The 23,379-nt window shown below is 50.4% G+C and overlaps 1 protein-coding gene across 40 annotated transcripts in view; it reads right to left on the bottom strand.

The window, feature by feature from the left end:
- Window positions 1-23,379, bottom strand: part of ALKBH3 (alkB homolog 3, alpha-ketoglutarate dependent dioxygenase) — a 114,379-nt gene that overhangs the window by 59,540 nt on the left and 31,460 nt on the right. For 16 of the 40 annotated variants that reach the window (XM_089309372.1, XM_089309361.1, XM_089309324.1 and 13 more), the window contains 2 exons: window positions 11,647-11,745; window positions 10,562-10,904 (listed from right to left, as the gene is read on the bottom strand). The exons of 15 other annotated variants lie outside the window; for them this stretch is intronic. In XM_089309372.1, coding sequence (XP_089165498.1) covers window positions 10,812-10,904; window positions 11,647-11,745 — 192 coding nt within the window. In that variant the 3' untranslated portion in view covers window positions 10,562-10,811. Of the gene's footprint in view, window positions 1-10,561; window positions 10,905-11,646; window positions 11,746-13,217; window positions 14,516-23,379 lie in introns of those variants that run through there. 9 more of the 40 variants (XR_016217397.1, XR_016217389.1, XR_016217401.1 and 6 more) reach the window with 2 other exon arrangements.

A 23,379-nucleotide genomic window follows, 5' to 3' on the forward strand; every position in this document is an offset into this window, starting at 1 on the left:
GTAGACGGCCCAAGTCCTTGAGCCCCTGCAGCCATGTGGGGTGGTGGGGAGGAGGCTCCTGGCTCCAGATCTGCATAAGTCCAGCCATTGTGGCCAACTGGGGAGTGAACCAGCGGATGATAGACCTCTCTCTCTCTCTGCCCCTCCGCCTCTCCCTGTGTAACTCTGACTTTCAAATAAGTAAATACATCTTTTTTTTTTTTTTTTTTTAAATCAAGTTCACCTTTCAGTAATTCACCATTGTGGAGCAGCAGGGGCCCTGAAACCAAAGTGCTCCGGGCTCTGCAGCCGCCTGTCACGCAGCACTGGAAATGGAGAACGGCGTGCGAACAAGCACACGGCGCCTCCATGCTGCCTGCTGGGATATCGTGGTCTGGCATTCGCTAGAAAGTTCTCACTCTGCAGGGAGGGGACAGGCTCGTGCCTGCCCCCTCCTCCTGGGGGTAGAAGGGTTGGTTATGAGTGTCAAGCTACATGATTTATGGAAGCAAACAGGTAAACTTGAAGCCCCGTGGGGGGTGAGTGTCTGAATGGATTCCCGGAATCCTGGATGGGAGGATGCTGTCAGGTGAAGTCCCAAGCCTGGCTGCTGGTGCATTTCTGGGACCTAGAGTCCCTGCTCCCCAGACTCTGCCTCAAGCTGCCCCATGGACACCACAGGTGCCTGCTGCACCCAGCCTCCTGTCAGGGCTTGCTGGGGTGGGTGGGGGTCCCTCCTGGGCTCTCCCAGATGCTGTCTGCCTGTGGGGGGCAGTGCCCCCTCTTCCTTCAGAGCGTCAGCAGGCTTCAAAGGATACAGGGGATGGGCTCTAAAGGAATGAGCTGTCCTGGGCACCTGCTCTGTCCCTGTCGCCTCACCCTCAAGCCTGTCCTCTGAGAAGTGTGAGGAGTAAGGCAGAGATGGCAGGGGACTTCCCCAGGGCCATGCAGCCAGTCAGAGGCAGGGCTGAGATTTGAACCCTGGTCTGTCAGTTGTCAAATCAACTGCCCAAGGGCAAAGGGACAAGGCGAGGGGAAGCTGGCTGGGCAGCCAGAGGAGGGTCTATGCTGCGGGCAGCCAGGCTCCATTTGCTGATGACTTTTCCAGGGTGAAGGCTGGTGTCCTCCAGCCCAGGTGGCAGAGGCTCTGACAGAGAGGGGAGCGGAGGTGACAGCGAAACCCACTCCTCCCTTCCCCACGGTGATGGCAGGAAGAGGCCTGGGGCTCCTCTCCACTCCCAGATGCCCTGGCTCTTACCATGGAGCAGGCTGTGCACTGCTGGGCGGTGAGGACTCAGGGACCTTGGGGGCCCCACGCCGGGCCCCCAGGTGGGAAAACCCTAGGAGCAGTGCTCTCCCAGCAACTCGGGTCACACCCACGCCTTCAGTCCCAGGACTCTGAGGCTGGAGACCACAAAGGCTCGGATGATGGGGGCAATGAAACCGCAGGACACTGGGGAGGGAGAACACCTGGCGGCTGCCTGAGCAGGAAGGGGCAGGACAGACGGACGGACGGATGGATGAGCTGGGTCAGTGCTTGCAGACCACGGGGTGTGACTCACTAATGGGCCACATCATCAGCTCGGGGGCCGTGACTAGCACGTTTGGTGTTGGACAGCAGAACACAAAACAAGCCGAGGAGACACGTGTCTAAAAGCACTGCTTCAGGGAGCTGTGCTTTTCTGCTTGCGTAAGTCTTGTTTATTAACCATGGCTTATAGTCAATAGAGCTAATAGGAACATCAAGTGGGTTCAAGCCCCACTTTTCACAGATGGGAAGACTGAGGCCAAAGGTAGGGAAAAGCATTGCCCAGGGGCCAGAGACAGGACGAAGACTCCTGCCTTGTCGCCTCTCACCCTGTGCTGTCCCAGCCTGAATGGGAAGCAGCCAGGGCCTGGTTCATCCATCAGCCCCTGCCCACCGCCAGGTGTGTGTCGACTCTCCCTTCAGGCTCCGCCCCATTCCCGAGGCACAGCTGCCATCCTGAGATGGACAACCCTTCCAGGTGCAGAGACTTGGGCTAAGGACTTGCCACAGGCCACGCAGTACCAAGCGGAGGAGCAGAGACTAGAACCAAGTCTATGCCCAGGGACACCTGAGCACGTCTCCAAGGCATCTCAGACGGGAGCAGCATGGGGGTAGGCGGCCAATCTCCCACCTTTCGTCGCAATGAACCAAGAAGAGATGTACACCGGACAGGCGACATCTGCCCTTCTCCCAGCCGCCCTTTCTCTCTTTCCTAAGAGGGGGAATCCTTCTCTGATGGTGGAGCTTGGGAACGTGGACTGAGTTTGGGGGGAGGGGAGAACCTGGCCTTTCCCCGCCCTCTTTCAGACCTGCCCGAAGCAGGGGTGGGTGTCCATGCAAGGGAGAGACCCCGGGAAGGGCCTGCGCCCACCTTCTGGAAGCAGGCCCAGAGGTGCACTGCTCTTCTGCCCTCCCAGGCTCCACGGGGGTGGGGTGGTGGGGGCAGGGTGCTCCTGGAAGCTGGCAGGGGCCGGCCCTGCTAGGCAAACCAGGGCTTAGGAGGGCGCAGTGAGAAGCAGCTGTGGTCAGGGATGGAAGCCAATGTCTCCAGCTTCCTCACACCAACACTGACACTTGGACCTCATGCGGAGGCCTGGGTCTCTTCCCCCTGCTTCAGCACCCATGGGACAGGCGGTGCCACCAGCACCAGGAAACCCAGCGTCTTTCTTCCTCACCAGGCCACACACACACACACACTTGGGCTCCCACTCCAGGCCCAAGCCCTCCTTCCTGACAAATACATCTTCCTAAGCATCACCCTCCAGCTCCTGGAGGCTCCCCCCACTACTTGAGTGGGCTCCTGGGCCTGACCTGGGTCTGTCTTCCTCCCAATGCTCCCAGTGGAAGCCCAGGACACTGCTTGTGAGCCTGGTGGCTGTCACTTAGCATTCTCCTCCCCGTTCTCCACGTGCTGCCTCCACCATGCAGCCTTCCCCGATCACCCCACATGACGCTTTTCTTGTTCCACCAACCCCTGGAGTGCTTGTAGGCAGAACCCCTCCTCACCCTCACTCTCACCTTGAACTGTGTATCCTGGTTTCCCAACAAACGTCATGAAACAACAGCGATCTCGCAAATGGTGGCTGAAACATACAAGTCCCTACTTGGGCTGTGCCAGGCCCAGGACAGCTTCTTCAAGGAGGGAGGCTTTATCGGCTGTGGCACTTAGTACACAGCCAGCACTCAGAGCACAGTGGGAGCCTCTCAGATCCACAGGCAGCTGGGTAAGTTGCATGCCCTTCCCAGAGTGCCATTTACATTATGGATTTAAAGCCTTACAGCCATGCACAGCCTTCTGGATCCTGGCCAGCAGCCCCACTTCCAGGAATTCATTCTAAGAAGCGGTCGAGATGTGCACAGAGGTTTTTGCTACAGAACAGCTACACACAGGGAAGGGATGGTACCAAATAAAAGTAGGGTCTACTTGGCCAGTGCTGCAACTCACCTGTCTAATCCTCCGCCTGTGGCCCTGGCACCCCAGGTTCTAGTCCCGGTCGGGGCACCGGATTCTGTCCCAGTTGCTCCTCTTCCAGTCCAGCTCTCTGCTATGGCCCGGGAGGGCAGTGGAGGATGGCCCAAGTGCTTAGGCCCTGAACCGGCATGGGAGACCAGGAGGAAGCACCTGGCTCCTGGCTTCGGATCGGCACAGCGCGCCAGCCATAGCAGCCACTTGGGGGTGAACCAACGGAAGGAAGACCTTTCTCTCTCTCTCACTGTCTAACTCTGCCTATCAAAAAAAAAAAAAAAGTAGGGTCTACTGCATGGACTGCTGTGGGCATTAACAGATCCGGCACTGATACATGTAAAGCATTTAACAACAGCGCCAGACTCTGTAAACCTGATACCTGTTCCAGCTACTATTCGAATTGTTGTCTGAATGAAGCCAAAGTGTGAGCTCTCAGGTGCGACACCACCCTGCCTCCTACCACTTGTTCTTATGGTTTCCAAAATCCACACACTGTCACTCATAGCAAAATCACTGCCACCACCATCAAGAATCGATATCTGGTGTAAAGAAGCTGATTCGATCAAATATGACTGCATCCTCCCCTACACAGCCACTCCAAATGATGATGCAGAACAGTGCTTAATGTCAGGCATGGATGTCTGTGAGTAGGAAAAGGCTATAGGACTGGAAGTCTGTCTGGTGTTACTTTAAAAGGATACAAACGTGTAGACAGAATACATTACAAAAATCTGAAAAGCTGTCATCTATGGTTTGTGAAGTTACAAATGAGCTTTTATCCTAAAAATTTTTTTTCTTGCAAATACATACTCCTTTTGTAGTGAAGAGAAAAAACTCATTTTCCCAATGAAAATGAAAGTCACACTGTCCTCGTTCCATAATGGAAGGGACTGTGTCTTCCTTTTATAATCCCCCGCTGTAGCAGACACACAATCTCTGGACATAAAAGCCCTGGCCTCGAACAGAACTCCAGCCCAGCAATCTCGTTTAATCTTCCAGGCCAAGGCTTTCTGTGCAGAGTGTGGAAATGGGTTGACAGAAGCAAGGAAACCATGAAGCTAGTGGGGCTAACTGAGCCGGTGAGCTGCTTGGGGTGCTGGAAGCCACCCAGAACTGACCTCCAGGGGATAAGGTGACAGAATCCAGCCAGGGATGGTGCATCAGGAGACCAGTAACCTGGGAGAGGTGGTGGGGCTGCCGTGAGACAGCCACACATCCGTCCAAGGCCACTCCAGCATCTGGGAGCTCTCTTTGGTTTTGTCTAAATAACTTCTGAGGAGTGGCTTCAGTGCAACTGGGCCTAAACGTGAACTGGGGCCCAATTGTCACTCCAGCCATCCTTCCAAAAGCCTCTGTGTCCCCAACCCCTGCAGAGGCACCAGGGGAGCTTGCCGAGGGCCAGGGTAGGGCCACTGGGCCATCCGCTGGCCACAGATGGGTAGCCCGCATCATACAGGTTAAGGTTGGAGTTAGTAGGGCAAGGGGAAGGTTGCACTTAAAGTATTGCGTGACCCAGTATGTTCATGTCAGACACATTCCATGCATGAGATAGCCCTCGCGACCCTCCCCTCTTCCCCTGGGGGCTGCTTCAGTGCCATTTCACAGCCGAGGAAACAAGGCCTGGAGGCTGACCGGCTGCTCCGAGGGGACGCAGCTAGGAGGGGTGGAGCTGGGACGTAAGGCTAGGTCTGCCCGAGGCCCACTGAGGCTTCTCCTCCCTCCCTTCCGGCAAGAGCTCAGGCAGTAGCTCTGACGGAAGAGCAGGCTGGGGAGGGAGGCCGGGTCAAAGCTGCTGCTGCCCAGTTGGACCCTTGCAGGCAGGACTGGGACTGGAACACAAAGGTGACCCGGGGTCAGGACTGCCCGAGGTTGTCCTGCTAATTCCACTCCTCAGTTGCTGAAGGGCTGGGCTTGTGCTGTATTCAGCAGGATGCTGCTGCCCCCCTCCCCCAAGCTAAAGCAGGGACCCCTGCCATACACTGAGCCACCTGGCTGGTGCACACTCTGAGGCCATCAGAACTACTCCTTGGAGGGCAGCCCCAGAGGCACTGTGACTTTCTGGGGCTGCTGCCCCTGTGTTCTCTCTTGTACCAAGTCACTCTTAGTGGTGGAAAGAACACGGGCCTAGACACCTGACATAGTACATCTCCGTGCTACTGCTGCCTCAGCCCCTTCAGATGCTGCACAATGTGGCAACGCCTCAGTTTTCTCATCTATTCAATGGGGAGAGTAGACTCTAACCCTCACCCTTTGCAGGGTGCCCAGAGGCAAAGGGCCACAGCAGCAGAAGACGTCCCTAGCCCACCTCCCCTGGGGCACAGCACAGAGAGCAGGCATCCAGGGAGAATCCACAGGTTCAGACCTCCCCTCTTTGGTTTTTACCTCCAGGCCACTGCCTACCTTTCCCTGTTGCTCCAGGAGACAGGACAAAGGCTGAGGTCAGGGAGAGGGTACTGGGAAGAAATGGGCCGTTAATCCCTGGACAGAGCACCCAGAGGGGACACTTCTGTGGGTTCCCTGCTCTCTAAGACTTTCCTGCGTAGTGCCTGGGTGGGCCCAGCAGCCTGGATCCCCAGGGCCAGAGCTTTGGGGAAGCCTCCTAGCATTTTGCATCCAGCCATCCCACAAACATCCTTTAGTAAGGGTACCTACATCTCTTCACTTCTTGGGTACCCACCCCCGTCCCTGTGTAAGTGTGGAGCACTACCCCACCCCCACCCCGCCCAGGGTGCCTGGGGCAGGGGCCTCCTGCCACATCCACCCCAGTTTCTCCAGCAGAGCCTTGTGCACTCTTGCTCCCGCACTCACCCTGCCTGCGCTACCCATAGCTTCCTCCCGCCCGCAACTCCCAGGCAGGTACCACCCGCGGACTCCAGCCGGGGAACTCACAGTGACCAGCAGGTGCCATGGGCCACCGGATCCCTGAACCTCGTAAATGCTGGTCCATCGTGTTTACAAAGAGCCCGCCCCATCCCACAGGGCTGCCCCTGGGTATAACTCCCGTTGTGGGTAAGACGCTCCCCCCACCCCCACCTTCTCTTTCTTTTCCATAAAAACCAGAACCGGCCACCAGGAATGAGGATCAGGGGGTTGGGAGGCCAGGGCCCTGCTGGAGCAGTGACGGTCAGCCCTTCTGGAGATCACAGGGGAGTAGGGACTGTCCCTGTGCTGAGGGAGTGTGACATCAGCCTTCCCCGGACGGGGGCTGACAGCACGGAAATCATCAAAACAAGCGATGTCATCCATGGCCCTCTGAACAGCACTGACCTGGATGACAACACTGTTTTCTGACACTGCCCCTCCCCATCCCCACTCTGGGCTTTAACACCCACAGCCCCGCAGGTACGGGGCTCTGTCCACAGGCTGGGGTAGGTTTTTCTAACAAGAAGCCATACCAGTGCCAAACCAGCCGGGAAAAGCACCATCAGTCTGCGTTCTCCTCCCGTATAAGTAAACAGCAAAGTCATTTCCTTATTGACCGCCGACACACCAAAAAAAAAAAAAAAAATCACGTCCGAGAACAGATTCCAGCAACCCAAATCCGACAGGGGCCAGGGGTCTCATGCTGGGGTTGGGGGAGGTCCGTCTAGAGAACCTGGCGGGCAGAGAGGGAGCGGGCAGTTGTGAACAAGGTCCCTTTGAAGAGAGGGTGTGGGTGGAATCGTGTATAAGGAAAGATTTAAACAAACAGAATGCATCGCTATGGAAACATTCAGCTTTCTCAAAAGCACTGTTAAGAAAAGTAATCAAGACTTCAGATTCAACACTACAAGTGTTTATGACCAGAAAAGGCAAAGTGGGTCTTAGATATTCTGCAGCCAAGGAAAAGCTGCCAGAATTCAAGGAAGAAGTATTCTCAGCAGGGCAGGAAGCCGTCATGTGTCAGGACACTCTCTCTGAAACCCTCCAACTGGAGCCTTCTGCTCCTTGCAAGGCCTGCTTAACTCTTTCGGGGTTGCCGTGACACAATTCAAGAGCCAGCGCCCGTCACTGATGGGTGCAGACAGACCTGCCCTATCTACCCCGCAGGCTCAGGTCAACCACGGAGGCAGCGGGGAGTGGGTGCCACAAGGAAATGACAGCTGCATTAGCTGTGACCAAAACTGAATTAGTGATTGAGCTAGTGGTGTAGTCAACAAGAGAGCAAAACAGATCCTGGATTTTTTATGTTTATTTTCATCTACTTGAATGGCAAGTGAGAGCAAGAGCGAAAGACAGAGACCTAGACCTTCCATCTGCTGGATCACTCTCCAAACGCTCACAACAGAAAAACCTGGGCCAGGCTGAAGCTAAGCCATCCAGGTCCCCCATGCGGGTGGCAAAAGGCCCAAACACTTGAGCCATCATCTTCTGCCTCCCAGAAAGCATTAGCAGGGATTTGACCAGTGCCTACCCCAGATCCTCATTTCAGTACTGCGGATACAATCTGACGTTGAGTGTTTCACTGCTCCGACCTGTGCTTCAAGACAAGCCACCTGTTGGCAAGGCGTCTTTAGTGTGGAGCCTGACTTTTCCTTTGGGCTTTCTGTTGACCAGAGTAGTGGCATTGGTAGCTATTACAAAGGAGCTTCCCACTGACTTGGGCATCATTCAGGGTCCCCAAAAGTACTCACAGATCACAAGGAGAGGAGGAACCATAAGGGACAAACTCGCCTACCTCTCAAAGTACCTGCTTGGATGCATGCACCAGGAGTTTGGCTGAGAATTTGCCTAACTCACCGGAAAACAGCTCTGTCCCCCCAGAAAATGAGCTTTCTCAGTTCAGTGGCCAACTGCTGGTCTGGTCAGCAACATGGTTTCTGATTAGGAGATGTCAACATTGATTAGGAGGGATGACAGGCAGATGCCTGCCCTCACACACAGGGAAGCCAGGGGACAAACAGGTGGCCTGTGGGTCGCTGTGGCCAGCTCTGCAGGGACAAGTCCTGAGGCTCAGGCTTCCAGGAGGCCTGGTGGGGTATTCCTTCCACCTAAATTCAGCATGGCATGGGGAAAGCACGTGGGCTTGGGGCTGAGCCCGTGGTTTGAACTTGGCTCTCACTGCAAGTCCTGTTTAGTTACTTAACCTCCTGGAGACACCGTCTCGTCTCTACAAGGGGAACAGTGTCTCCTGCAGGGTGGTGGCAAGGACTAATATAAAAGCTCATAGGACACAGCCTACTAGGCTGAAGCTCAAAACAAAAAGGACAGCTGAAAAAAACACAAAAACTCACCCTGCCTTTCTTCATGCTATAACTGTTGCACTTGCTTCCTGCCTTAGACCTAATGTGAATAGAATGTCCTTGTCCTTCATTCCTAGGTGAGCCTGACCACCAGGAGAGGAAGAACCAGTTGGGCAGAGTGGCTGAGCATGGCTGTCCTTTGCCACAGTCTAGAATTCCTGTCCATTCCAAAAGCCTCCGACTTCATGCCAACCACCCCCTGACGTTTCAGAGCGGACATTATCTTAGTGGTGAAAAAAAAAAAAATGGCAGTTCTGGCATATGGTGTCTATGGTGTGAGCAAGCAACAACAGCTACAGTACGCTGCCGTCTGATGGAGAAACCCGAGGGGTTGTCCAACCCGTCTGCCGCGGAACAGGAATTCACTTCCTTGCCAGACACGGGGATGAGGAGTGAGGCGCTCAAATGCACAGCTGATGCAAGGGGAGATCATGACCCTCCATTAGGAGGGAGGGAGGCTGCAGGACTCGGCACCATCTGCCAGTTCTTTCACTGGTAAGGAATGGAAGAGGAATCTCCCAGTGTCACGTGTCCAACCAGAACCGGCGCTGGCTGTATCACCCCCGCCAGGTTTTGTTTGCTTTACTAGGGGAACAACGAGGAATTAAACAGAGATTTGCTTTGATTGTATAATGACGTGGCCCTCCTTAGTAGGAAGGCTTTGCATGCTGCTCACGTTTTGTAAAGGATTTTAGCATTTCTTAGAGAAAGGAGTTATCTAACAACACACACACACACCCCAAACAGGAACTATAATGGAAGGAGCCAGGCAGCTTCTCAGGGAGCAGAGCCCGGCAGGCCCAGTGTTGCTTCTCAGGGAGCAGAGCCCGGCAGGCCCAGTGTTGCACCCGAGATCTGGGTAAGAGCTGGCCCAGCCTTTGGCACTGTATCAGGATCATGGGGATCTTCAATCTCACAACATGGAATGGAAACGGATAAAAAGAAAGACGACACTATACGTTTTCCCCAAAGGCAGAGAGAGAAACTCTAGCTCGTGTGCCCTACTTTCCTCCATTTCTATTCATTTTCTTTCTTCGGGTTTCCTGTATCCTGGTTTGGAATTCATCTGGCACACTGTTCCTGAGTCACGGGGTCAAGAAGACACGTGTTTTTCTGATGCAAGAGGGGGCAGCCACTGTGCTCTGTTTTGGGAACCTTGGTGACATCACATACTCACCCTTGAACCTTGGTAACGTGTGTGTAAGCGAACACTGAGTCAGAAGACAGCCTTAATCACGGGCTCCTGGAACCCAAGGTGAACACGACCACTGGGTAATGGAGTCTGTTCCCTGGAGGCCTGCTCTCGCTTCTGTCTGGCGTGGGTTCAGTGACCCCATTGATTCTCTGGGGGAAACTAATCTACGTGGAACAGCTGTCACTAAGAGGGCGTTCGCAGCTCTCCAGCCTCAGCCTCGGCCTTGGCCCGCCACTTTGCATGACCTCCTTGGTCATCCCTCCCTAGGAGGGGACAGTTTGCTCGGGTGTCACGAGCCGTCCAGGTGCTCACACTGCTTTCATCCTCTACCCGAGGCCTCTGATCTGTGTCCCAGGCAGGTGGACAGGCGAGAAGACTTGGCTCAATAGCGTGTCCCCTTTCCGCTGCGGCAGTGTGTCAATGTGTTAGGGTGTCGGGGCAGGCCTGAGCCAAGCCTGCAAGGCCACCTCTGGGTGTCAGCAGCTGTCTGCCCACAGAAGGCTCTGGAGCCACTGAGGCAGGCACAGTTCTGTCTCCACCTCGCCAGCATCACGAGGAACACACACGTGCAGACTTTCCACGGAGGCACAAGTCCATTCATATTTCCCCAAATGCAAGCAGGGAGGGTGGGAGGAATCTCGCTTATGGACAAAATCATCCGTGAGCGCAGCCACACACAGCCGTTTTTAATCTGCCTAAAGATAACATGGGGTTTTGTGACAGAGTTGGGAGTAAGCGTTCCCGCAGCACACACATTCCCACCACGCGCTGCTGGACGGCCGTGGAGAGGGCTGAGCTGGGAGCAGATCCCCCATCATGGGCCTCACGGCCGCCCCCGAGGTCAGCCAGACCGGCCTCTGGATACTTCCTCTGCGTGGCAGGGTGGGCCCAGTCTCCGTGCAGCTTCTCTCAGACCTCCCATCAGCGGGCGGCCCCTCTCGGTTCCGGGTAAACGGTCCGAAAGGTCAGGTTCACTCTCGGCTCTCTCGAGTGGTATTCTTTGGGCACTCGATGCTAAATGGAAATACTGGTTACTCTCCGACATAGTACACACACATAGCAAGTTCAGAATGATTTCAAACTTATTTATGAGACACAGATTTCCCTCTTTTCTCCTCCCTTCAGCGAGCAAGGGGTAAACATGCAAAAGTCCTCAGGAGAAAGGCCTCCTCCTCTGGAAATCACTCTCCACGCTGACCCCGCCGTGCCAGGCCAGCGCCCTGGAGGCGAGACAGTTTCTTCTCTTCCACTGCTGCTCCTCCTCACGGATGCCTGCCATTGCCCCGGATCTCATAAGGAAAACACGGATGGATGAGACCGGAGAGAGGCATGAGGGGATGTGCACGTCTGAGGCTCCAGCCTAAGCATGGCCTGGCCGAGCTGTGGAGCCGTGCAGTCTAATAGGACAGCCAATGGTCCAATGCAGTAGAAGTCATGTGAAATAAAAATCTGGGTTTTGAATGTACTAGTCACATACACGGCGGCCAGCAGGCACACGTGGTTGGTGGTGGCTACGTTGGGCAGCATAGATAGAGTACTTCCAGAATCACAGACAGTTCTGTTGCACACACAGCTGCTGCCTGGTGGATTTCCCCAGGATCCAACCTCCTCGGACCGGATGGCCCTGTACCGCCTCTTTCTCATTACCAAAGCAACTGGCTTTGCAGCACTGGTCTGCTCAGAAACCAGGGCTCCTCAGCAGTCAGGGTGCCCCCTACCAGCCCAGGCAGGCATACACATCACTCGCCGTCCTCACCTGCCAGTCAGCTTGTGTCGCTCCCTCCATGATCAACAAGGTCCCGTGGTCCAGAGGTATCTTCACCCTCTCCACGTAGGTGTAGTCTCCGTTCTCTTCCTAGAAAACAGCACTCACTGCACTCGGCGTGTGTGATCAGGATACAACACAAGCTGCCAGCCAGCAAAGACATGGACCCCTTTCCCCCTCAGCCACACCGTGAGCATCACAGACTGGCTGTCCTTCGCAGCTGTTTGGCCTTGGACAAGTTACTTCACTTCTCTGCATCCTGATGAACTCATTTGTGAAGTGGGGATGCTGACAGGATCTGCCACACACAGATGCTGTCAATCACTCAGAGACTGGCATGGAGTAACTGCAGGGTAAGTGCCAGCTATTGCCATTAGTATCACCATCCAAGGTGCAGAAAAGCTCTATGAAGGAATTAAAAGTCATTTATACAAGAATTCTCTACACCTGCCTTATGCTATGCTGAATGTTTCAACATAGTCAAAGTGGGAAACATGGCCTTTTAAATGTTATTTATTTATTTGAGAGGTAGGAAGAGAGAGGATGAGAGAGAGCTCCCATCTACGGGTTCACGACCAGAATGCCCACTTCAGGCAGAGGGAGACCAAAGCCAGAGCCATGTAGGATTCTCATGTGGGTAGCAAGAACCAACCAGTTGAGCCATCACTATTTCTGCATTAGCAAGAAGCTGGAGTTAGGAGCTGGAGCCAGGATTTGGAACCAAGTGCTACAATGTGGGACAGGGTATCTTCACTGTGGGCTAAATGCCCCACTGGAAAACATGGCCTTAGAAGACTTGATACGAGTTCTGTTTCACGTTTTCATAACTTACACTAATTCACTGATTGCTGTTAAATAACTAGTCACACCCTTCCCAAGGTTGCCTTGGTCTTCTGGAGAAATCTTCCTGTCTCTTCACAACAGACAACAGCATGATTGTCTCCAAGAAGGGAGCTCTGCTTTGAGCCTGGCTGTTTAAGCCTTGGAGAATGCATTACAACTCTTGAATATTTTGGATAAAAATGCCTTGTATTTACATTTTCCCATTCATCAGTGTATGTCCCATACTGCCATGAGTCTTCCCAGCGCAGCCTCCACAGCAATCCACAGGTGGTGCTGCCCCTCCTCCCAGCTGACAAGGGCGTGCATTAGCAAGTCCCTGGCTCGCAGCAGCAGAGAGGCTTCCTGATTTCTCCACCCCCATCTGGGCAGAACTGATGGGCCACTCCATTCATCGGCCTCATTTCCGATGCAAGGGGTTACATTTGGGTTACTGCAGGATTGATTTCAGTGCGATGCTGTGTTTATATTTATTATTGTAGGGGTGATTCTGAGAACTTAACTGTTTATAATGATTTCCCCTAGGAAAATCAAAAATCAAAACAATGATGAACTTGCATAAACAGTCTAAATTCCAGGCCCCAATCCTTGGCAATGACTTTGTCAAGAACAGTCATAATTTTTACAGGCAGAAGTTTGAAATAACTTGGATTCAGCGATTGGTTTTAGCTATGTCTGCCACCTTTTCTGTTCCAATAAGACGTAAGCATCAAAATATTTACCTCTGACCACTCAGCCAACCAGACGGCAGGGGGAAGGTGACCCTGCCCTTCGGTGGTCATCTCGGAAAGCAAAAGGTTGTTTTTAGAGAAAATATGCCAGACGGTGGAAAGGCGTGTCCTGCTGGAGAAGAGAGAGCAGAAGGGAGTGCTCTGCTCATGAGATAGGCTGCAGAGTCAATTCCCAGAGCAAGGCTCAACAGAGCCAGAAGCAGAATCTCCGCTACCTTAGACATAAGCAGGAGTGCAACATGGGCTTAATCTATAAATCAAGTACAGACATTAGGACAGGACAGTGAAATGAAGCAGAGAGGAAAGACACTTAGCCACAAAACAGGACAACTGTGAGGCAAAGATCTCTTAAGACAATGAAAACACGATGGGGGGGGGGCAGTGCTAAGTAAGCACTCTAATTCCACCTGGCCACATGAGGGGGTGCTAAGAGAAGAAGTGGATATTCTAATTCTGCCTGGGACATGAGGCAGGAACACACCTACAAGTGAAAGGGAACTCCAAATGTAAGAGAAGCATATCAGCAATGAAGGAAAGTGATGCTTGACAGACAGACATGTCCCTGAATGTCCTAAAATTTGAATTAACTTTTCAAATGAGAGAAAGCCTCAGATTGGCTTTGCATTCATGACGCACAACATACCCATTAGCCACAGCAGAAGAGGTTAGCCTCCAAGTGGAGGCAGCCCCATGAATCAATCCATGAGGGAGTCTCTCTCTCTCTCCTACACACACACACGGTACCCACTGGGAGGAGTGATGTTATTACTTTGCTGCCTGCAGCCTTGGCTTAGGACATGCATTCCTAGTTTGCAGACGGAGACAGGCAGGAAAGAGGGCAAGGAGTCCTGCCAAGGCAACACAGAGCTCACACACACATCCTTCACTTGAAGCCAGAGTGGCAACAGACCATGGTGCCAACACTGAACTTAACCACGGTGCATGGAGACTTGTTCCACCAGGAAGCAGATAAAAGGCCAGAGCAGCGCACGTGGCTGGGCCTAAGTGCCCAGATTGATAAATAGGTAAGCAACAGCAGGAGCAGGGGTCAGACTGTTTAGAGGAGCAGCTCACAGCCGTTACACATGGTTAAGTTAGCAAAACACGTGTCTGGAATCCTTTTGATTTACTCAGGACTTTCTTCAAAACAAAACACACTCTCAGATAAACCACTGCTGGAGATAAAATTTTCCATCCTGGATCCCAGTTAAAAGAAGCTTTGAGGGTCACAAGCAATCTGCAGGGTGGATTTTCTCGTGCATGTCCTTGATCTTCCATATATCTGAAACCTTACAAGTAGAGGGGAAAAGCAAAAAACATGTTTTTATATTAAGACAGCTCAACATTCTCACTGTCTCCAACCATAGCCAGTTCATCTGAATGTCTAAGTTCATGAGAGTAAACGCCGCTGCCCTTGTAATTCCTCCTTCAACGTCTGTCTTCCTAGCCGCTCGTCAGCTCCAGGAGGGGAGGCCTATGTGGTTCTGCCCTTGAGGAACACAGTCAGGGCCTTTCACACAGATCAATAAATCTGTGCTGGACGATGGAGGAGAAGTGCCAAGAAAATAGGAGGTCACCTTTAACCCTACCGCCCAGAGTTCCCACATTACCCCCCCAACACACATACATTTTATATATACAATCATGAACTCTACATGCTAACATCATTTCGTAAGCATCTGTCTACATCCTTAAAGACACAACACTTCAGAAATGTTGTATATATTTCAGAAATATGGTTACACGGTGGGCCCTCCATTATCCAGTGGAATAGATCTCAGATGCCAGTAGACAGATAATCCTGAATCCTCTATCTACTATCATTTTTGTATACACATACGCCTGTGAGAAACTTTAATTCAGACATTATGCACAGTAAGAGATGAGCAAGAATAATTAATAATAAACAGAACAATTTTAACAATATACTGTAATAAAAGTGATTTTAAACCACGAATGGTTTATTTTTGGAATTTTCCATTCATTATGTTCAGCCTGTGGTTGACCATAGATGGCTGAAACCAGAGGAAGTGAAGACACAGATACGGGGTCCCACTGTAAAATACCCGTCCATGTGAGCGTATCCCTCCTTCTTTAAACTCACAAACACCTCCAGACCACCTGAGTGTGTCAGTGTGCTAGTGCTACGGATACAGCAGTGGGGGGGCACCCGGCTGTAGGCTGAGATTCGATATACCAGATTCACTACATTTTAGAGAAAAGGCTACCTCAAATAGACGTGATGCAAAACATTACTAATGCATTTCTAGGATATATGCTTAAAAACTGAATTACTGGACCCCAGGGTATGAACTGCAAGACATTTGATTTCTACTACCAAACTGCTTTCCTGAAAAGGTGCCAGCGACATATAACTCGTGAGGAAACTCTAACAGTGTCCATCTTTTAGCTGAACATTATCAAGTGATAATGGTGAGGGGAGAAATGACAAGTCATTCACATTCAGAGTCTGACTGATGGCCCAGCTCCACAGTTTTGTGAGGCCTCCTCATGTTGCCACTTGTATTCCTCCTTTTGTGCCCTCTCTCTTCAGATCCCCTGTCCATTGTTCCGTGCGCATGTTGTTTTTGTGCTGGTCTGTAACCACACACAGTAAGATATTTTTTGTCTGTCACACTTTTTACAAATACTTTTCTTACTTGATATTTGCCTTATAACTGTGTTTATGATATTTAACATAGAATAGCTCAAAAGTTTTAGAGTCCACTTTGCTGATCTTTTTTTTGGCTCTCTTTCATGGTTTTTGTGCTTAGAAGGTCTTTTCCCATCCTGATGAAAGTTAAATATACAAGTGCATTTCCTCTTAGTCACACACACACACACACACAGAGTTCATATTTTCTAGATTTAACTCTTTAATCTATCTTTGTTTTTTGTTGGATTACTTTTCATGTTTCTTTCTTTAACAATTTCCAGGTACTTTCAAGGCTTCCTGCTAGACATTTTACACAAGCTCCACCCTGACATATGCCTGGTGCCAGGCATGGTAGGTATTATACATTACTGCTGACCCTCAGCACAACCCCATTAGGGAGGGCAGGGAGGCAGCATTAGCCACTGCACTGTAGGCAAAGGGAACAGGAGGGTAAGCACTTGTTTAAGGCACGGGCCGGCAGGTTGCAGGGCTAGAGCTTGAAGGTCGGTCTGCCCGCCTCTAAAGCCAGAGTACGTTCTTCCTGCCATGTTATGTTCTCCAGAAGCTCTGGTCTTTCTGAAATCCTGTAACAGTTCTTGTCCTAATTATATGGCACCCAGACTGCACTGCAGGGGGAGGCCATGAACACCTGCAAATAGCACAAGGGAGGGGTGTGGGTCAAGTGCAGCGCAGTGGGGAGAGAGGGCCGTGGAGGACCAGGGGCCTGCACACAGGCAGTGGCTGCTCTGCCCCGGAGCCACTGCAGCCCATCTCTCTTGGGTTTTCCAGAGAGAAACTGGGAGGTGTGAAATTTCCTGAGTTATGGATGTTGGCAAATGACTCCAGTTTCTTTTAAAGCACTGGGCATTATAAACCCATCTGAAGGCCCAACTCTGCTCCAGGGCTGCGGCTGCCCAGCTGGGCCATGGAGGGCCCCACGACCTGACTGCTTTCTGTCACTCCCACGCCAGTCACCCTGGCTGGTGTATAAGCGCCTGAGGCCAGTTGTCACTGCTGTGCTTCTTTGACCTCCTCTCCTGCTTTGCCACTCCACACAGCAATGCCCAGTCGAAAGCCCAGGGCACGTGGGCTCTTCCACGTATCATAGCCGTCACCTCACCCCTGACTAACCAGAAAGGCAGTTCATAGCAAAATAAGCTTCCAAATTGCTGATCTCCGATAACCGAAGCATTTGGTTTCCCAAGTCATCTCTGATTCCTCAACAAGATAAAACAAAACAAGAAAACTTCCATCATTTTACTGAGAAGATTCTTATAAAAACAAAACACCGATGAGCAGAAAGGCAAAGAAAACAACACAGAAGCCTACTGCTACCTGTTTGTTTCCCAAGCGCACAGGAAGCACTGGCTGGCACTGGACATATCATGGAAGGCTTCATGGCTATAGAAGGCCCTTGAAGCCTGGAGAGGCCTTCAGTTAAAAATGTGGACAGCATGCCCAAGACAGAGCAGAGGACAAATAGAGCAGAGTGGATCACCACTCACGGAATAGTTATAGACAACACTGGTTGGGCACATGTTACACTAAGCTTTGACAATCTTATTAAGGAGTTGCCATTTTTATACTTTGCTCCAATGGAAGCGAACTAAGACTTCAGATGTAGGAAACAAAGTGATGAAGCAATGAACCCAGTTTTGCCTCTTAGCCCCTCTGTGTTTTCCTGTCCCAAATGATAATGTACAATTCCATAGTTTTCCTTTAGTTCTAATTTCAACAAATGGTAATCTGAGCCATCTCTGGCAAGTGATTTCACACTGTGTCTCAGGCGTCTTGCCCGTACCATGGGGATGACATTAGCATCAGTCTCACAAGATTACTGGAGGATTCAATGGAAAGCACTTAGAACACAGTCAGCTCTATCCTTGTTATTACTAGTGTTTTACTGTTGTCTCTCTGACAATTCCCAAATGAGACCAGTAGCACAGGGCTGGCATCTAAACCCCCAGACTTATAAAGTCAGTGGCCTACTTTATGCTTGGAAGTCTCAGCATCTCAAATGTAGCATGGAGAAGGAACTCCTTAAACAAGGAAAGAATCAGTGCGAAAATCCCTACTCTTCCTTCGAATAAATAGCACCTCTACCAACCACTCGAGTCAGAAACCCAATAATCAATTTTTAGCCTTGCATCTAAAATATTATTGGCAAGTCCTATTTGTTCACAACCAAACATCACTGCAGTCAATTCACTTCTCTTTAACACCACTGCCATCTTAGTCCAAGCAAGCAGCCGCTCGCTGAGACTGCTGCCATCACCTTTGCATCTCATACTCTTGCCTCCTCCCAAACTATGCTTCACAGAGAAACTGGAGTGATCTTTTAAAAACGCAAACCAGATCTTGTCTCAACCTATTTATTCTCATTGCGCTTACAATAAAATCCAAACTGACACCTAACCACAAGTTGTAATAATTTGTCTCGGCTGATGTGACTATTGTCTAGCTCCTTTGATCTCCATGAGGGCAGGGACCATATTCTTCATAGTCACTGCTATGTCCCCAGAGCCAAGCATAGTACCTGGCACATAGTAGGTGCTTAATTAATACCAGGGGAGGAGAGCGGGGAGAGGGGAAGAAAGGAGAGAGATATGGAAACAGAAAACAATTGTTTCTGAAAATAATATCTGGCATCTGGGCATTGGACACAAAACAGAGGGCAAAGATTGGAATTAAGGACATCAGGGCAGAAAAAGGTCAGTTTAGTATTTTAGACACGTGGTTAAAAACAATCCTGGATGAAGACGGCTGCTGTGAGAGGGAAGGGTTCTTCAGACACGCAGGGAGGGAAGTAAAATGACTCAAGGACTGATTAGACATGAGAAACTTGGGAACAAGGAAGAGCTGAAAGCAACTTAGTTACAAGAGAATTATGGTATCACCAATCTAAGTGCACTCAACAGCAGGTGGAATTGTGGACTTTTTCTGAGAGAACAATGAGATTCCAATTTTATCATTTCAGCTTGGAAGTTACATATGATGTTAGGAAGTAGAAATGTGAAGAAAGTGATGACTGGATTTTGAGATGAAAGTCAAAGCTGAGAAGTCACCCCACCAAAGAAAGAATGGTTAAAGCCCTAAGAGCAAATTAGATCCTATTTATTTACTTATTCAAACAGAACACACAAAATGATACTAGGTGCTGGGGGCATAATGGCAAACAAGACAGACAAGGGGCCTCGCCCATATGATGTCTACAGTTGTTTATAATCTCCTCTCTCTGTGGAGAGAAAGATAACAGAATCAGAGAGAATCTTGAATATCCATTTTTAAGGGATTGCAGGTAAAGGAAGCAACCTCAAAGGAGGTAGAGCAGTGGCAGTGAGAGAGGTATGAAAATAACCAAGACAAGACAGTATTTCAGAAGCCAAGAGAAGGCAGAAAGAGCAGTTTTGTGCAGAGGAAACGGGTACTGATGGAGGAGATCACCAGAAAGAAGAAGAGATGGCAGAAGAAAGGCCAGTGTGACTTGAGGTCACAGGTATCCATATAATTTTAGGCAAGTGGTGGGCAGGAGCTTGAGAGCAGGTGAGTTAAGCTGTCAGGAAACAGAGAGTGCAGATGTGAACAACTCATTCCAGAAACTGTGCTTCAAAAACAGGGCGAAAAACCCAAGACGTCAGAACATCTGCTGGGTCAAAAAAGGTTTTGTTCAAGATGGTAACCAAGATTCCCCAGGTCTCCAGTCCAAGGATCAGATAAACAGTGGAGCTGCCTGACGAGCGTAGGCCCTTTGGCAGACGGAAAGGGATAGGTGGAAACTAAACACACCTACTTACTTACTATCTCTTTACCAGCTCCATCACCCGGCTTATGGTTATGGCAACAATGTCTCTGTTCTGGTCATTTCCTTTTTGACTTGTTTTCCCAAATCGTGATGCTGCCTTGCTCTGGAGAACCTGGCTGGGTTCCAGACTGCTTCCTGGATCATGCAAGTTTGTAGCTCTATTTGGGTGGCTAAGTTGCTCCCAACACAAGAATACAGCTGGACTTTTTGTCCATAATGGCAATACATTTGTTAAAATCTCACACAAACAGAATCTACTGGTTATAGAAATTATGGAGAGAAAACAAGGCTGGGACCCCACAAAGTCATCTCCAGGCAGAGCTGTGCTGCTGACTCACACTGGTCTTTAAGTGATGGCATCCTCAGCATTGATCTGAAATACATCACTTTAAAAACAGATGCAGCTATTTAGGAAACAAGATCTGCTAAAGTAAGAGTCCAACTGGAAAACGGATCGGCAATCCCTGAGATTACTGGTTCAAATGGTTGTACACTCACTTGTCACATGCAAGTATTTATGTCTGCATCAAGTGTTTTCCTGATTTTTGGCATTCATTTGGCTTGGAAGGTTCTGCTGAGGCAAATGAGAAGGGCAGGCAGAAAGGACCCGTATGTGTAGTCAATCGGCTGATACCACACACACCAAGTGATCTTAGGAGCTTGGCAGTGGAGGAGCTCCCAAGTGCCTCACTCATCTACAGGACAGCACGGGGTGGGGTGGGGGGGCTGCAGCAAAGGCTCTCTCCATCAGCATCAGAAGCAGACTACTGCGGCCCAAAATATCAATCAGCAATCCATCTTTCCTGCTCAACTGGACAACACTGAAGAGTAAATGGCAAAGTGCTATCCCTGTTGACTGTGTTCACTGTTCAGACTGCTTGTAGATACAGTACAGCAGTTCAGAAGCTACTGAGGTTAAGTAAAAACAAACCTGGCTTGACGATACACAGTTGTAGCCATTCCAGCTACACTGAACATGCACGTGAAATCAGAAGAATTCATGTGATCAAGTTTCCATTTTTGGCAATACATTATTTCTTTTTTTTTTTTTTTTTTTTTTTTTTTTTTGACAGGCTGAGTGGACAGTGAGAGAGAGAGACAGAGAGAGAAAGGTCTTCCTTTGCCGTTGGTTCACCCTCCAATGGCCGCCGCTGCAGCCGGCGCACCGCGCTGATCCTGGCAGGAGCCAGGAGCCAGGTGCTTTTCCTGGTCTCCCATGGGGTGCAGGGCCCAAGCACCTGGGCCATCCTCCACTGCACTCCCTGGCCATAGCAGAGAGCTGGCCTGGAAGAGGGGCAACCGGGACAGAATCCGGCGCCCCAACCGGGACTAGAACCCGGTGTGCCGGCGCCGCAAGGTGGAGGATTAGCCTATTGAGCCACGGCGCCGGCTCGGCAATACATTATTTCTAAGAAATACAGCTTATAAGAACTGCTGTCTTGAGAGAATTTCCACCCAAGTCTGTAGCACAAGAAACAAATGCCCTGTGCCTTCTACGAGCAGCCAGTAACAAACTTCACCATGCCTGGCAGCCTGCTGGCCCTAGCAAAAGTGCCAAGCTTCTCCAGCCAGCCATTAATACCACAACACTCACTCCCAAACAGTTCCTGGACACAACCTGACCAGACATAACCCCTCACCACTCTCTACTCCTGCATCCTTCCATTGTGTCCTTCGGAATTCCCGTTCACAGAAGAGCAAACTTGTCTACATGCTCAAGCTCAGTGAGCTATGAAGGAGCCCTCTACTTCTTTATCCTAATTAAAACTCCAGTTGTCTCTCAAAGATTGCAACTGTCCTTCCCTCTCCAACCCCCACCCCTGCTTCTCTACATTGATCCAGGTAGACACATGGTCCTACAACATCCTAAATCAGTCTCCTTGCTTCTACTCTTGCTTTAGCTTAGTCTGGGCTCCCCGCAGTAGCAATAGTGACCTTCTAAAATTGTCAGTCAGACCATGTCACTCTTCTGCTTAACACAACTCGGGGGCTTCTTGATGTACTTAAAAGAAAATCTACTCCTTCCTGAGGCTCCACAGGGTCTCTACCCACTTTCCCATCTCATCTCCTGCTTTGTTGCTGACGTCGGCTTCCACTGCTCCAGGGCACAGCCTCCATTGCCATCCTCAACTCACTGTGCTTGCCTGCTCCATCTAGGCAGCCATCGTCCATGCAAATGGGACTTATCAGAGTTGGGAAAATCATCAGACAGCTGAGGAACAGTTCAGAGTATGGCAAAGAGAATAAAAGACTCTACCATAGGAGCAAGCTTGTAAAGAGTCAAGCATGCATACACCACACCTAATCACACAGACACAAGGAATCCTTTGGGAAGAGGGTGTGCCCTTAAAAGTACTGTCACCATCACAAAACAAAGTTGGCAGGTTCTTTGCAAAAGTTCATTATTTCCAGTGGGAATCAGATCATGGATTCTACCCGGAGACAAAGCCCCAAGAAAGCAAATGATGACTCCAAGTCCCAGGGACCTCAAGACTGAAGAGAATTCAAATCCTATCAGGACTACCTGTCTTTATACATTTATACACACACACACACAAACACACACACACAGCCCACATACACACCCATTAACCTACCCACAACCTCCAAAGACACAGGTGTCAAAAATTCCAAAATTCATCACCGTTCCTGATCCACAGGCCGCCTCACCGCCCTGAGCCTTCCTGCGCTCTCTCAGGGAACGCCATTTTGCAGGCCAAGGGAGCTCTGCAGTTTAGTTTCATTGCGATTCATTTCCTTTTTCAATTTCCACATCTGATCAGTCACCATGACATCTACCATTTATATCAGCTTAAAAAATTCACTGATGACTGCAACAATTTTCATGGGGAAACTTTTCAGTTATTCCCATGAAGTAGCTCCCCATTATCATTCCCATTAAAAAAAAAAAAAGGAATACGTATAAAGGAGGCAGATGAGTGCTTTTCACCAACATCAGGGACAGGGACAGAAAATAAAACCTGGTTTTCTGAATTTCATAGGGTATGATTTTAAAAGACCTTGGTTGTCAACACTTTCTTTCAAGTGTTTCTTATAATCTCTCACAACAGCTGCTGCTGTAACCAGAAGATGGGTTAATAAGGACGGGTGACAGCAGTGGGGACTGCAGGCTAAGGTGGCTGTTCAGTTACTGCTCTATGAAACACTGCACAGCTCTAGTCGAGCTAGTTAGGCTATTTTGGAGCCTAACATCCTCATGTTTTCTAAAGTCCTAAGAAAAATTATCAATACTTACATCAGGCTGATCTATTTATATACCAATCTTCCCAGTGGTGTATTAAAAAAAAAACAAAAACAAAAACAAAACCACCGCAACAATCAGCAAGCGTGGCACCAGGACCTCCAGTTCACTGACTGCTCTGAGTCTGCACTGTTAGGCCCACTTTTTTTTTTTTTTTTTGACAGGCAGAGTGGACAGTGAGAGAGAGAGACAGAGAGAAAGGTCTTCCTTTGCCGTTGGTTCACCCTCCAATGGCTGCCGCGGCCGGCGCGCTGTGGCTGGCACACTGCGCTGATCTGATGGCAGGAGCCAGGTGCTTCTACTGGTCTCCATGGGGTGCAGGGCCCAAGCACTTGGGCCATCCTCCACTGCACTCCCTGGCCACAGCAGAGAGCTGGCCTGGAAGAGGGGCAACCGGGACAGAATCCGGCGCCCCGACCGGGACTAGAACCCG

The sequence above is a fragment of the Oryctolagus cuniculus genome, chromosome 1 (assembly GCF_051225735.1).
Source record: "Oryctolagus cuniculus isolate XC-2025 breed Fujian yellow rabbit chromosome 1, ASM5122573v1, whole genome shotgun sequence".
NCBI lineage: Eukaryota > Metazoa > Chordata > Mammalia > Lagomorpha > Leporidae > Oryctolagus > Oryctolagus cuniculus.